The following is a 15,075-nucleotide window of genomic DNA, read 5'->3' on the forward strand; positions in this document are numbered from 1 at the left end:
TCTCTCTCTCTCTCTCTTTCCCTCTCTCTCTTTCCCTCTCTCTCTCTCTCTCTCCTCTCTCTCTCTCTCTCTCTCTCTCTCTGTCAAGGTTCAGGGCGTTTTATTGTTACATGCCAGTAATAGCTGTAGCAACATTGCAGACAGTGAAATTCTTGTACTTCGAAATTCCTCAAGATTGTTAATAAAAGAAAACACAATAACATTCTAAATAATCTGTAAAAGTAAAACATATTTAACTTAAATGGAAAAACTCACTTACTCACAATTTCTTATGTTTTTATTCAGATTAATTGTTGTCAGGTGAAATAAAACACAACAAGTTAATTTCACCTTATTGACACTCATGCTTGATTGTCAGCGTCACTTTCTTCAGCAAAGAGTAGAATTGGACTGAAGAAGCAACATTGTCAAATGGTGTAACTGGGTTGTGTTAATTGAACCAGTATCTTATATATCTACAAGAAAACTGTGGACTAATTGAAACATGGAATAAAACATATTTTCTTTTGAGTTGAACAATAAACAATAACCTATTGTTAAAAAAATAAGTAATTAAAGCAGCCTAGATATCGTCTCTGTCGAGGATTCAAATTCAAGAGTAGCAAAAGTAGCATATCTACAAGCTCAAAACGCGTCGCTTTGCTTCATGAACACTTCATTACACCACCGCAAAAGTCAGTGCCAAAGTTTGGACACACACACACACACACACACACACACACACACACACACACACACACACACACACACACACACACACACACACACACACACACACACACACACACACACACACACACACACACACACGGGGTGTCAGCTAACCATTAGCCTTGATAGTCAGCCTCTGTTTCATTCACATTAAGCTAACCATTGACTATTAATGAGTGATCCAGTGATGCTCTAGGGTTTCTACACCTTTTCCACAACTTTTATTAACAACAAAGGTTGCCCAGTTTCTGAGAGAGAGAGAGAGAGAGAGAGAGAGAGAGAGAGAGAGAAGCATTTTTTTCCTAAGTTGCAAAATGACATACTGTATGTCGTCCAATGTACAAAACAGCGAAACATGTCATGCTATGTCGTCGAATGTAAAAAACATTTAAAAAATGCCATGCTACGCTATGTTGTCCAATCTAAAACAACATATTAAAAATACCATGCTATTATGTCGTCCAATGTAAAAACCATAAAAAATAACTGTAGCTCTGTTTACACATACTTTAATTGTACATACATTTGTTATTTATTTGTTGTTTTTACTTGAGACTTGCTTTGACAATGTAAATGTATGTTTTCTCATGCCAATAACCAGTGGCGTCCCCAGGAATTACATTTAGGGCAGGCGAGATTTTTTTTGTACCCCCCCCCCCCCCCACACACTATTACCCCAAAAAAGAAATTTCAACTCAATCGAAAATCGGCGATCGAAAACCGAAAGTGGACGTTTTCAAGTTGTTTTGGCCATTATCTCTGGAACGGAAGGTCCAATCTGCTCAGTTCAAAGCTTGTTGGATGCGTGACTTTGAGGACATTAAGCACACAATGACACCTTTTCGGGTTATTTGGGTTTTCTAGGGGAGGCGACTCAGGCGAGATCTTAGTTGGGCAGGCGGCCGCATGCCCTGCCTCTACAGTGGGTACGCCACTGCCAATAACACTCCTTTGAATTGAATTGACAGACAGACAGACAGACAGACAGACAGACAGACAGACAGACAGACAGACAGACAGACAGACAGACAGACAGACAGACAGACAGAGGAAAATGGACAGCGAGATAGGAAGAGAAAGAGACATAGACAGAGACAGTCACTAACCTAGGTGAACTTGTTTAATATAATCCAGTAGAGCCTGTTTGTTCTCCTTCCATAGAGCTGGAAGCTGATTGGCTGGTGGATATTTACAGCAGGACAGTTCAAGGGTCAACTCCAAACACTGGGCCCAAATATAGTTATAGTCCTGCATTCCACCTGCAAATATATACAGCATATAATATGTACAAATATATTTCTGTGTTTTAATTACAAACTACAACAACAATTGAACAAGACTAATAACAAAGTGGCTTCATGTGAATCTCGGACTTCACATGGTCAGTCGTAGCAACGACACCAACCTGACAGAGGGTACCACTGGTAGCCGTTCGTGATGCCATCGGGGAATGCCAAGTTGTCACGGCAACGGTTGCCACGGTGCATGGTGGCATGGCTGTAGGAGAACACCTTGGCCAGGTAAACAAACACGTCGTTGTCAGGGGTAACGCTGGCCCTGCCCACCAACTCAGCACCTGGACAAAGACACATAAAATAGAAACTCTACTCCTCAATCATGTTTTGTTATTTGTTACATACACCATTGGTTCTCAAAGTGGGGTCCGAGGACCCCCAGGGGTACTTGAGGGGGTTCCAGGGGGTCCCCAGCTAAATGATGGACAGGGACCAAATGGACCCTTATGGGTCTGTAACTCTGGGAGTGTACAAATGGAACCAAATGGACCCTAACGGGTCCATTTGGTTCCATTTGTACACTCTCAGAGTTAAATTAACATTGATTTTACAATATGGATTGGGGTCCCAGAGACATACATGCCATTAAATGGGGGTCCGTAGCCTAATGCATGTCAAACTGGGGGTCCTTGAAATTAAAATGGTTGACAATCACTGCTAGAGAGCCGTAAAAATCTTCTATTATGGGGGTCCCTGGCTTATCTTTTCTAATGGGGGCAGGGCCGGACTGGGACCAAAATTCAGCCCTGGCATTTTGGTCCGGACCGCCCCCCCCCCCCCCATTTTGTCAACGGGGGGGGGGGGGCGTTTCACTGAGCCAGCCCAGCCCTGCACATGAACTCTGCGGCCGCACTGAGGCGCCTGCTGGAAAGCATCCCAGCCCAAACATTAACGTAACTAATAATTGGGCCGCGCGACTCGGATATGACCGTAATAACGTTTTTTTTTTTTTGGCCCAGTGGCCCAGTGGCCCAGCGGCCCACCGGGCATTTGCCCGGTACGCCACATGGCCAGTCCGCCGCTGAATGGGGGTCCACGGTCTAATAAGTGTCTATTTGGGGGTCCTTGGCACGAAAAAGTTTGAGAACCACTGACATACACACCTGCATATGATGCTAATGTTTCTAAATAACATGTACACATCTGCATATGATGCTGATGTTTCTAAAATTACATGTACACGCCTTCATATCGTCTCTGTCGGGTGGAAACCTCATAAGTCCAAAACTGTTACTTTTCAGGATTCAAATAAAAAAAAATTGTGTCTTTGAAAAAAACATCTTTAAACCTCTAAACCTGATGTGACAATAAAGCTGGTTAAATATTTGCTGATTCTCTTCTCCTACTATACACCTCTTGTTTTCCAGCTACTCATCTTCTTCTCCTTCTATTCTCCTCCTCCTTTCATCCTTTCCTCCTCAGATATTTAATAGTATATTGTAAAAGTGATGAAACATTAAAACACTTCTGGGGTTTTCACGTCTACTCAAGCATTTGTGTGCAGCCAAGACAGTTGTTAAGCTACTTCATTCAATATTTAGATATTTTATATTCATTTGATCAGACACGCCCTCTATGCAAAAACCCCCCATGGGTATAAAGGAGCGGGCCTAACATTAAATAGATGAACCTGAGTCAGCAGACATCAGATCAGGATAACCTTTGAGCCTATGCCAGACGCTGGTCTGAAAAGGTGGAGGCTGGGGTGGAGAAGGCAAAGCTTGAAGCAACAGCGTGTAGCAGCATGATAAGCAGAGCTCTAATGAAGGAGGAAGCCCTATTTAAAGTGACCGCCCTGTTGAGAGCATGAGCTGTGAAGTGTTTAGAAAAGCATGGCTGATTGTAAACAATCAGCAGACTGACAGCTGGGCGTGCCGTGTATGACTTCTGTGTTCAGCATGAAGTAACGCGATGCATCAATAATTAAAAAATAATTAAAAATGCCTCACGGATTATTAGAAGGACAATATCAGTCAGCAGAAGCAGGGAAATGTGTTTTGAAGTTGAATGAGCTTATACAGCAGGAAGGGGGCTTGTCTGATCTAATGAATATCAAATATCTTGATCTTAAGCAACTTAAAAACTGTCTGGGGAGCACACAAAAGCCAGAGTAGATGTAAACAAATAATTTAAAAAAAGAACACAAAGACCCCAGAAGTGCTTTAAAGTGAAATACCCCTTTAATGCTGGGTACTCAACTCCAGAAGCCCTGAAGTTCACTTCCTGTTGCGTACCATCATGGCACTAATAATGAGTCACGTCGATCAATAGGAATAACTTCGGTCAATTTATTACCATGACAACATAAGATGCATCCCTGCATGAGAGGGTAGAGTGTGTGTGTGTGTGTGTGTGTGTGTGTGTGTGTGTGTGTGTGTGTGTGTGTGTGTGTGTGTGTGTGTATACCTCCATTACTGTTGTCATAGGGGTAGCTAACGACTAGGGCTCCACCGTGGAGGTTCGCTGAAAGAACAAAGCTTTCTGTGTTCAGCCAGTTCATTACTGCCTGGACCTACAAAGACACAACAATACCACAGAATGTTACTTACGACAACACAAGAGTGATAGGACCAGTGTTGCCATGTCCGCTTATTATAAACGACTTTGGGCTTCTTTTTCTGTAAAGTCGCTTGTAAATATCTTTACAAACGTGGGTTGCGTTTTTTGGGGTCTTGTTTCTAAAGTGTAGTTGCTTATTTGGGTTTGCTTCCACATTATTGTATTATTATTTAAACCAGTGGTTCTAAAATATTTTCATGTCATGGACCCCCTAAATTATGTATTTGTCCCTAAACCCCATCTGAAAATGTTTTGTGCCAGGTAGCCCCGTACCAGATTTGTGTTTTTTAATCACTATATATAGGTTTAACCCTGCAAGGCCCAGATTCTTTTCAAGTTGTGATGATTCCTGGCTCTGTGGGGGGTATTTATATGCAAATATCCTGGCCAATGGCATTGTAAGACTAAACAATAGGACCCAATGAGGATTAAAAAAAAAAAAAAAACAGAAAAGAAAAATGATTTAAACTAATTTCTTTATAAAACATACATGTGATCGTGCGATCACACTGGGCCTTGCAGGGTTAAAGTGCTCATGTGGCCTAGTCGCTTCTTTTGGGCTTGTTTTCCTAGACGGTTGCTTATTTCTCTCCCAAAATCTGGCAACACTGGATAGGACAACACCACGATGCGATGCGATGCGATGCGGGAGTACGGTCTAGCCAACACCAACTCAGGACTCCTGAATCGCTGCCCTCCACACTCTCCTATCTAACATCAGGGTCTTGAGCTCTACAGTGTTGTTAGCTAAGCTGTCGTGCCGCAGTGCATCTACGTAGGTGGTGCGCTTCTTGCCTTTCCTGGCTTCGCCCTGGGTTAGCTCCCATAGTGTCAGTTTGCTTGCCTCTAGTTCCGGGTGCCTGACGCAGTGCCCTGCCAGCCTCATCCTTCTCTCTCTGACCTTGTCTGTGACCCGTGGTAGGTCCACAGAGGTCCACAAGACCACAGTGTTGGACAACAATGCGCCAGCGGTGTTACGACAACACCAGAGTGTTACTCATCATTGTGTCTTTTTGAAGGCCACCCAGAAGTTATACCTCCACCATGGAGTTTTTGCACTGGCCTTTGGATTAATTATTAACCACTTTAAACCCTGTATACTTTTGGCTCTTTTCGACTACAGGAAATAAGTGAGCCGTGCCGTGTAACGTATTTCACTGGTTGTTGGTTTGTTTCCGTACAGTACGCTATGACTCGGTTTCAAATTAAGGTTCTCAGAACCTAATTTTGGCGCTGCTCAGGAGTTAGTACTCAGAACTTAGATCTAAGCTGGGTATGACCGCCTTTCACCTCTATGCCCCACACACGTAGAACTGTCAACAATCAGTTTTAATTTCCCTTGATCGCTTTAAACAGTGACAAATACTGAAATTATGTCTGTAGGCCTACTTGCATTCTTAGATTTTCTGAAATGTCTGTTATCTTGTAGTTTGTTTTGTCAAATTTGATGCGATGTTTGCTGTAATCAGGGCGTCATTGGAAAAGACAGCTTGCTCTCAATTGACCTTCCTTCCTGAATAACGGTGAAATGAAAACAAAAAATAGGTTGAAAAGAGCCATTAGTTGACCGAGCCAGGGCTCTGGTCCACTCCAAGAAAACAAGTTCCACTTTGAGAACCATACGCCCTCTGCTTTGGAAACCAGTCATGACCTGGCCCTAACATGAAAGACCACCCTAAAGAGTTCATTTTTTTAAACTCTAATTATATCCACCCAGTTTTAGCAACGAAAGCTGGGAGTCTCTAGTGAGACGTGTTTAGAAACTGGCTTGTGAGTTGAACATTTCCCTTCCCTTCACATCCCTTCGGATCCGGGGACCCCCAGGGGTCCTTGAGAGGGTTCCAGGGGGTCCCCAGCAAGATTTGTTTAACCCCACGGCTATTTGACAATATAGCAGATCTACAAGCTTAACATGTTGTTCTGCTTTGTGCGCTTGTAGATCTGCTATTCTCAAAAGACCTATTATATTTTTGAAAACATTCTATGACACAAACCCATGTATGGGGGTCCCTGGCACAACATATTTTCAGATGCCTCAGGTCCGAGGCAAAACGCATGTTAATTTGAGGGTCCTTGACATGAAAATGATCTGCTCTTTACATCTAACTTGCATTTAGAAGCCCCCCCAGATGAATCAGTACACGCAGAGATCTCTGATTGTCTGGCAACGCAGGACTAGGGACATGTCAGCGAGCCTAAGCTTGCACGCATCTAGTGTGGTTATACGTGAGATACAGAGCACACCGACAGGAAAGATATGACAAGGTACATATCGTCTCTGTCGGGTGGAAACCTCATATGTCCAAAACTGTTACTTTTCAGGATTCAAATACAAAGGCATCAAAAGCAGCAGATCCGCAAGCTCGAAACGCGTCGCTTCGCGACGCGTTTCGAGCTTGCGGATCTGCTGCTTTTGATGCCTTTGCGTGACGCTGTAGTATGGTCAAGTAGGGCGTTCATTTACGAGAAGACACAAAAAGTTTGAATATGGGGATAAGAGGTTTCTGCCCGACAACAACGATATACAGCTCACTGATTGGTATGAGGAGATAAGGGAGGAGTTCTTATCAGGTGTGAGTCATCAGGTTGGGGGGGAAAGATGAGATTGTCACACACTGTCACACACACACACACACACACACACACACACACACACACACACACACACACACACACACACACACACACACACACACACACACACACACACACATGTCGTGTGATAGCCTATATACCTCCAGCTCTCTTCCCTGCCCACCCTGTCCGCGCAGTCTGTGACCAGCGAAGAAACCCGGAAAGTTCCTGTTCAGGTCCACGCCGTTGTGATTAAACCTGAGAGGAGGGAGAGAGAGAGAGAGATGGAGATGGAGATGGAGAGAGTGAGGCAAAGAGAAAGGGGGAAATCAGTGGCTATCACACAAACTATCTTTAGATAAGATCGCCTGCAACTTGACCTGATCATGGCGCTGCCAACAGGGCTACGGAGAGACGTGGAAATGATCAGGTTAAGGAAACGACGCTCTGAGGGGAAAAGGCGGCTTCCTCTCCCGAGTTATTCTAGGGAACATCCTGTCACTGAATAATAAATGACATGAGCTTAGAAGTAGGCTGGCATTCCAATTAACATTTTAAGAAATACAATGATGTGGTTCTCATGGTAACATGGTTCCAAGTCCAGCTAGTTGGTTCCATGACTTGGATGTTACTCCAGAGGGACAACAGGACCGGACAACAGGGTCGTGGAAAAAGGCACAGAGGTGGTGTCTGTAACATGATCAACAACTCATGTGGAGAGACTGTTTCTCCTCCTAATAGGCTCTATGCACAGCAGCCATATTATCGCTTCCTTCACAGGTGTTACCAGTGATACTAATGAAGGCTCTGTTCCATTTAGTGTAGCACAGTAGTTCTCAGATTTTTGAATTTCAGATTTCCACGACCCCCATAACTCTGAGAGTGTACAAATGGAACCAAATAGACCCGTAAGGGTCCATTTGGTGCGTGCGAAAAAAAATTGAGGTTTTTCTTATTTTTTTCTCTCTAATCTAGCTAATTTGACACTGTTATTACGGGGACAGAGCTCTGCTCTGTACACGTATTGTTATTGGCAGTATTCTGTCACTTCTTCTTCTTCTTCTTCTTCTGCCACTTTTCGCAGTTCTGGCTGAACCGCGCTGTCGCTTTTTACGAAACTCGGCCATATGGTAGATGGTCATGAAAAACGATCAAAAAATAATTCTCACAATCTTTCGTCCAAAGGTGGCGCTATAGCACTCAATTGAAAATGCCAACTTTGACCAGGTACAACTCATGCCCTGTTTGACCTACAGCCATGAAACTTTGATACATGCGTCTCCTCATGCTGAACAACTTTCACCCTCTGACTTTTGACCTCTGACCTTTAGATCTCCCACCATTTTGAATTATATGAAAAACAGTCATTGGCTCCTAACTTCTGCATTTTTTCACTTATGGAAAATCCGTTGGAAATTTTTGTAGGCAGTGGTCCAAGGTTCAAGTGCTAAACGTTTCGTGCAGATTGCTCAAAAATCCCAGGAGGAGATAGATTTTAACTATTACAGTTTAAAGAAAATTATTCATCTGTGCCTAAAACATACATGCAGACTCACATTTCTTTGAAACTTTGCAGAAATGTACAGGGTCATTCCAAATATCACTGAAACCAATCTTACTCCAATTGGCCAAAAGGGGGCGCTATAGCAATTTTTTGAAAAGGCAGACTTTAAACAGGCATAAGTCATGCCTCGTTTGGCCGAAAGTCGTGAAACTTGCTTACACATGTGCCTTGACTCATGAGGAACACACGTATCGATTTGACTATTAAGCTCCGCCCTTAGATTTTCCGCAATTTTGAGCAGTTTGAAAAATACTTGTTTTTGCCAGTTCTGGCTTAACCGTGCATACGCTTTTTACGAAACTCATGCTCATGAAAAACTACCAATAAATAATTCTCACACTCATTCGTCAAAGGGTGGCGCTATAGCACTCAATTGAAAGTGCCAACTTTGAACAGGTACAACTCATGCCCTGTTTGACCTACAACCATGAAACTTCGATACACACATGCGTCTCTTCATGCCCGACAACTTTCGTGGTCTGACTTTTGACCTCTGACCTTTAGATCTCCCACCATTTTGAATTATATGAAAAACAGTCATTGGCTCCTAACTTCTGCATTTTTTCACTTATGGAAAATCCGTTGGAAATTTTTGTTGGCAGAGGTCCAAAGTTCAAGTGGTAAACGTTTCGTGCAGATTGCTCAAAAATCCCAGGAGGAGATAGATTTTAACTATTACAGTTTTATGAAAATTATTCATCTGTGCCTAAAACATACATGCAGACTCACATTTCTTTGAAACTTTGCAGAAATGTACAGGGTCATTCCAAATATCACTGAAACCAATCTTACTCCAATTGGCCAAAAGGGGGCGCTATAGCAATTTTTTGAAAATGCAGACTTTAAACAGGCATAAGTCATGCCTCGTTTGGCCGAAAGTCGTGAAACTTGCTTACACATGTGCCTTGACTCATGAGGAACACACGTATCGATTTGACCATTAAGCTCCGCCCTTAGATTGTCCGCAATTTTGAGCAGTTTGAAAAACACTTAAACCCAGGATTTTTCAGCTATTTGCGTGAAACTGTATCATCTGTGTCATCTCCTTTTTCACAGTTACTTGTCTGTTGTGCCAATGGCGTCTCCCTTAAATGAATGCCTCACAATCTCAAGGTCGCCAGTTCAAGCCTCACTTGATGTAGACTTAATTTAAGTTGAATTGCAAACAACATGACTGTATCAATGAATACATGTGCAAATGGTAAAGATAACCTGAAATGCCTATTTGAGAGTACGTTTTTTACGTATGACATACTTCATTCTGAAAATAGCTGATCTACAATCTCACAACTTTTCATGGTTTGTGAGCTTGTAGATCGGCTACTTTCACTAGTTTTGGTTCTGAGGAGATGTACAATTTCTTCATTGGTAAATGGTTTGTGAACGAGTGATCTTAGTGTTAGTGAAACAGGGGCTTGGTTCATGAAAGAAGGCAAGAGTTTATGATCTTCAACAGACAATATCAGCCTGGACAAAGCTATAGCACTATAGGTAGTGTTGCAGCCTATTAGTCTGAAGGTTGAGAGTTCGAATCCTGTTAATGGCAGTAGGTTGAGATGTCCAATCAAACCATTATGTTTCCATCTCTCTCTCTCTCATCAATCTATTGTTTCCATGTCACTCTCTCTCTCTCTTCAATCTATTCCGTTTCCATGTCTCTCTCTCTCTATTCACTGGCCCCGTATTATCGCTGCTTGCAGCTATATTTTTAGGTTTGGGATTCTTGTGTTGAGGGTCACACAAGGAAAAAATGGAGCATGGAGGTGGTTAGCCCTGAAACATGCTGTATGCTGGGCTATGTGGTCAAAATAGTGCTTTTTAGGGGGGTCTGTTATAATTATTACGCACCATTTGTAAGTGTTTGTGAATTTGATTATTATTATTTATTTATTTTCAAAACTAAAAAAATAAATTGAAAAAAAAAAAAGTTTTTTATTTTATTTTTTATGCCAGGAGTCGTCGCGGGCCGCAAATGGCCCGCGGGCCGCCTTTGGGGAACCCTGGCATAGAGCCTATCTAGAGAGCAGCCGTTCCCAACCTGTGAGCCATGGTGAGCATATTGCAAGTGGGCCCCTTAAATAATTGGCACAACACTAAGATTTGTATGATAATATTAAAGGTAGGGTAAGTGATTTTCCTTGGTTAAAATACATGTTAAATAGCTCTATATTCTGATAGTACTCATCGCTATAGTCTCCATGTCTTTCCAGCTCTTTATTATACAGCAAAAGCATTTTCAGGTCGGTATACCAATTTGATCCAATCAGAGTAGAGAACTCAGACAGGATACAGATTCAAGTGATGACACAAAGAAATGAGCAGACACAATTGGAACTGCAACACTATAAAAATGAAGCTGATAAATGGGTACTCTCTCCTGATTGGCTTAAATTTTGCAACTCACCTGAAATTGTAATTTCTGTTTATTGAAGAGCTGGAGAGAAGGGGAGACCCCTGTTACTGAACAAACACACATTTCCTTTAAAACCTTGAAAATGTGTTTTCATTGTGACACCAATAAATAGGAACTTAAAGTATATTCGTACGTTGCATTGATCCAAGCGGATTGATTGATCATTAAAATAAACAAGCTCTGAAAATGCGAGTGAGTTTGTAGATCTGCTATTTTTGGCAAATGTTACCCCCAGATATGATACTAGGGTTCAAGTGGTTTATAATTATATATGTTTTACGTTCCTATCACATAATGTCCTAGGCAGCGGCCTATGGCCTAGTGAATTAACCTTCACTGCCTGCCTGTCTGTCTGTCTGTCTGTATGTCTGTCTGTCTGTCTGTCTACTGCTTGGAACTGGGGAGCTGCGGGCAGAGGGGGTCGGCCATTAAACTGAGCACACTCGCAGCTCACCTCTCTGCTCTCCCATATTGTTGAACAATGTGAACATGCAAGTAAAACCAGTCACACACTACAACATGCTACCAAACAAACCACCATCAGTGCTTCAGTTTAGAGGAAAGAAGGTGAGAAATGCGTGCTATCTTTTGTTATATGTAGCTGTCGATATTTTATGAATATCACCCGAGAGAGCTTGCCTAGGGGCTTGCCAATTGGGTCAGAACCGGCCCTGCCCCCCTGTAGTAACTCTGTGGACCCCCTAGTGGTCCCAGACCCCCTGTTGAAGACCCCTGCACTACAGTATGCCTACACAGACAGAACAGGTCAACAGATGATGCATTCAATCTCACCTTGCAGATCTGCCCTCTCACACCTGAACTTGCACCCCTTAGTTCTCCAAAGCTTCAGACCTCCCAAAACAAACTGATATGACTGCCCACCTAATTCCAACACACTTTGCTAGTTTGAGATATGGCTCAGGGTAGAAGACAGGGTTAAGCAAATAAAAATGGGGTTGGTATTTAAGATAATTAATACCCTCATACCTGGCTAACTATTTCTCCAAAGAGAGTGACACCCATAGCCACACACTAGAGGGAGCGACCATGATCTGGTACCACCCAAACAAACAAGGGAAGGATCTCATTCTACCATGAGTAATGCCCTGACACCATTCAATAAAGGATGTGAATCACTGGTTTCTTTCAAAACTGTCCTGAACCAACATCTATCAGGAGACCACAAGGGGAGGTTCATGTAAAAACATCTATCAGGAGACCACAAGGGGAGGTTAATGTAAAAACATCTATCAGGAGACCACAAGGGGAGGTTAATGTAAAAACATCTATCAGGAGACCACAAGGGGAGGTTAATGTAAAAACATCTATCAGGAGACCACAAGGGGAGGTTAATGTAAAAACATCTATCAGGAGACCACAAGGGGAGGTTAATGTAAATTCCCATCAAAAGGAGGTGTCATTCACTTGTTCTCCTTTGAAGATATAGTGTTTTGTATTTGTTGATGACACGTAGTATTGTGTTAAATTTTATGCTATGTTGAATTGAATACATAGGACCACAATAGAAACGAGTCCCTAGGACTTTTTTGTGTTATCCCTTTTAGTCTTAATGTCTTACTGTACCTCGCACTGTTTCCATTTCTGACTAAAAAGTGACAATCTCTAGAAAGCCAGAACAAGAATGTCACTGTCTGAGAGAGAGAGAGAGAGAGAGAGAGAGAGAGAGAGAGAGAGAGAATATAAGTAGCATTTATTTTCCAATGATAACAACTATCTGATGAAGCAGCAGACCATGAAATAACATGACACAGCCTACAGCTGTGTGTGTGTGTGTGTGTGTGTGTGTGTGTGTGTGTGTGTGTGTGTGTGTGTGTGTGTGTGTGTGTGTGTGTGTGTGTGTGTGTGTGTGTGTGTGTGTGTGTGTGTGCTTTTATGCGGGTGGGTGTGTACTGTATGTGTGTGAGTAAGTGGTGTTGGTCACGTCAAAACATCCTTACATCACTTCACACAACGTGCCCCAACACATCAGGCACACACACACACACACACACACACACACACACACACACACACACACACACACACACACACACACACACACACACACACACACACAGGACTTTGTGAATAAGAGACTACATTCTCTGTTGTTAAGTTCCTTCCTCTCATTAGTAGTATTTCACTGGCATCAACTCTTACTGTAGCTTACCATGTCACAACCAAGTAGCGTTGGAAGAACTAGTGGAGCAGTGAAACATTACAATTTAGGCATTTAGCAGACACTCTTAATCCAGGGCGATTAGCACGATAAACATGAGGTAATACATCAAATGCATAGAAATAGTAATCTAGGATCAAAGGTAAACCAAGAACTTCTACATAAGTCTAAACAGTATAATATCAAAACATAAATAATCTGCACATTGAAACTATACAAACTATAAGATGTGTCTACATAAAATGCTATCTAAAGTAGGTCTACTCCTTTACTTGGATGTGTGTTCTTACAGATGTGCCATTTCAAAACTTCAAATATCCTGCCATCGGCAAGACAGTACATTTTCAGGGGATTCCCAGGGCAATAAGAGGGACAAAGAAGGGCATTTAAAATGCTGAATTATTTTGATGATCACTGCTTTTATGATGCTAATTAATTTGAGCAACTGGTCAAGGACCTCTTCTAATCACCTTTCGCCTCATAATGAGTCTGACACCTTCTTCAACACACATTCTTTTGTTCTCATGTATATGGATGTCTGTTGAAGGGAAAAACTGGGGTGTGTAGTGACAACTTATTTTCAGGGGCAAAACAGTGCATTTTTAAGGGCAGAACAGGGAGGGAAAAAAATGCATTTTCAGGGCACTTTCAGGGAAAGAACAGTAACGTGTGAAGTTTTGAAGTGGCACATCTGTAAGTACACGTAATTCTACTTATTTAGATGGATTCCAGTTAGATTATAGGCAAAATGTCAGAGTACCAAACCTCCATAAACTCTACTTCTACAATCTACAAAATCTCAATTCTAATATCTTATGGTGTGTGTGTATGTGTGTGTGTGTGTGTGTGTGTGTGTGTGTGTGTGTGTGTGTGTGTGTGTGTGTGTGTGTGTGTGTGTGTGTGTGTGTGTGTGTGTGTGTGTGTGTGTGTGTGTGTGTGTGTGTGTGTGTGTGTGTGTGTACCTGCCCTGGCTGTACACACAGTGTGTGTCTGAGGACTCAAAGCCATCTGGGTTCATGGAGGGCATGATGTGAATCCTGGTACTGTTCAGTAACCGTGACAACCCAGGGTCGTTGTCGCGGTGACCTCGGACCAGGTGGTCGATCAGCTGCAGGAGCAACACCCGACCGACAACCTACACACACACACACACAGTCAACATATACACACAAGAATGGAAACAGCAACATGCTAAAACTAGTACCGCCTCTGGCTTTCCTTTCATTCTCCCCCTCTCTCCACAGCACACACACACACACACACACACACACACACACACACACACACACACACACACGCCTCCAGAGTTCCCACCCTTCTACGTTTCTCTCAGGAGGTTTGTTATTCATTAAGCCCTTCTCTTCTCACAGCTCAGCTCTGTACTGTATATCTGTGATCTCGCAAACAGTTCTTCCAATCAGCGCCAGATCTTTAGCGTACGCAGCCAGTCGGCCAACAAAGTTACTCCACCCTAGTGTTTAACACCGGGATTCCCGGGATGCGGGAATCCCGGGAATTCGTTTTTTTTTACCATCCCGGGAATTCACTTCGGTTCCCGGGCTTCCCGTTTTTTTTTTTTTCTTGTTAGAAATGAATACTAATTAGTAGAAAGCCCTATCTACAGCGTGGAGGAATTACTATTATAATTAGGAAAGTTACTTGCCGCGTTGCCGACCAGGGCAGGGTCCCATCGTCCCGTTGTGAACCAATATGGGACGCACTGAATGAATGTAACAGTAATGAACAAAATAAAACACAAGTGGCCGTGATGCCCCATGCC

At 42.7% G+C, this 15,075-nt stretch overlaps 1 protein-coding gene across 2 annotated transcripts in view; it reads right to left on the reverse strand.

Moving 5' to 3' along the window:
- cpm (carboxypeptidase M) overlaps positions 1 to 15,075 on the reverse strand; it is a 31,365-nt gene that overhangs the window by 4,669 nt on the left and 11,621 nt on the right. For both annotated transcript variants that reach the window (XM_084049845.1, XM_084049846.1), the window contains exons 4-8: positions 14,258 to 14,430; positions 7,301 to 7,397; positions 4,413 to 4,518; positions 2,117 to 2,287; positions 1,818 to 1,970 (exon numbers count right to left, since the gene is read on the reverse strand). In XM_084049845.1, the coding sequence (XP_083905971.1) occupies positions 1,818 to 1,970; positions 2,117 to 2,287; positions 4,413 to 4,518; positions 7,301 to 7,397; positions 14,258 to 14,430 (700 nt within the window). The remainder of the gene's footprint in view (positions 1 to 1,817; positions 1,971 to 2,116; positions 2,288 to 4,412; positions 4,519 to 7,300; positions 7,398 to 14,257; positions 14,431 to 15,075) is intronic.

This window comes from Gymnoscopelus microlampas (genome assembly GCF_963454915.1).
Source record: "Gymnoscopelus microlampas genome assembly, chromosome: 23".
Classification (NCBI taxonomy): domain Eukaryota; kingdom Metazoa; phylum Chordata; class Actinopteri; order Myctophiformes; family Myctophidae; genus Gymnoscopelus; species Gymnoscopelus microlampas.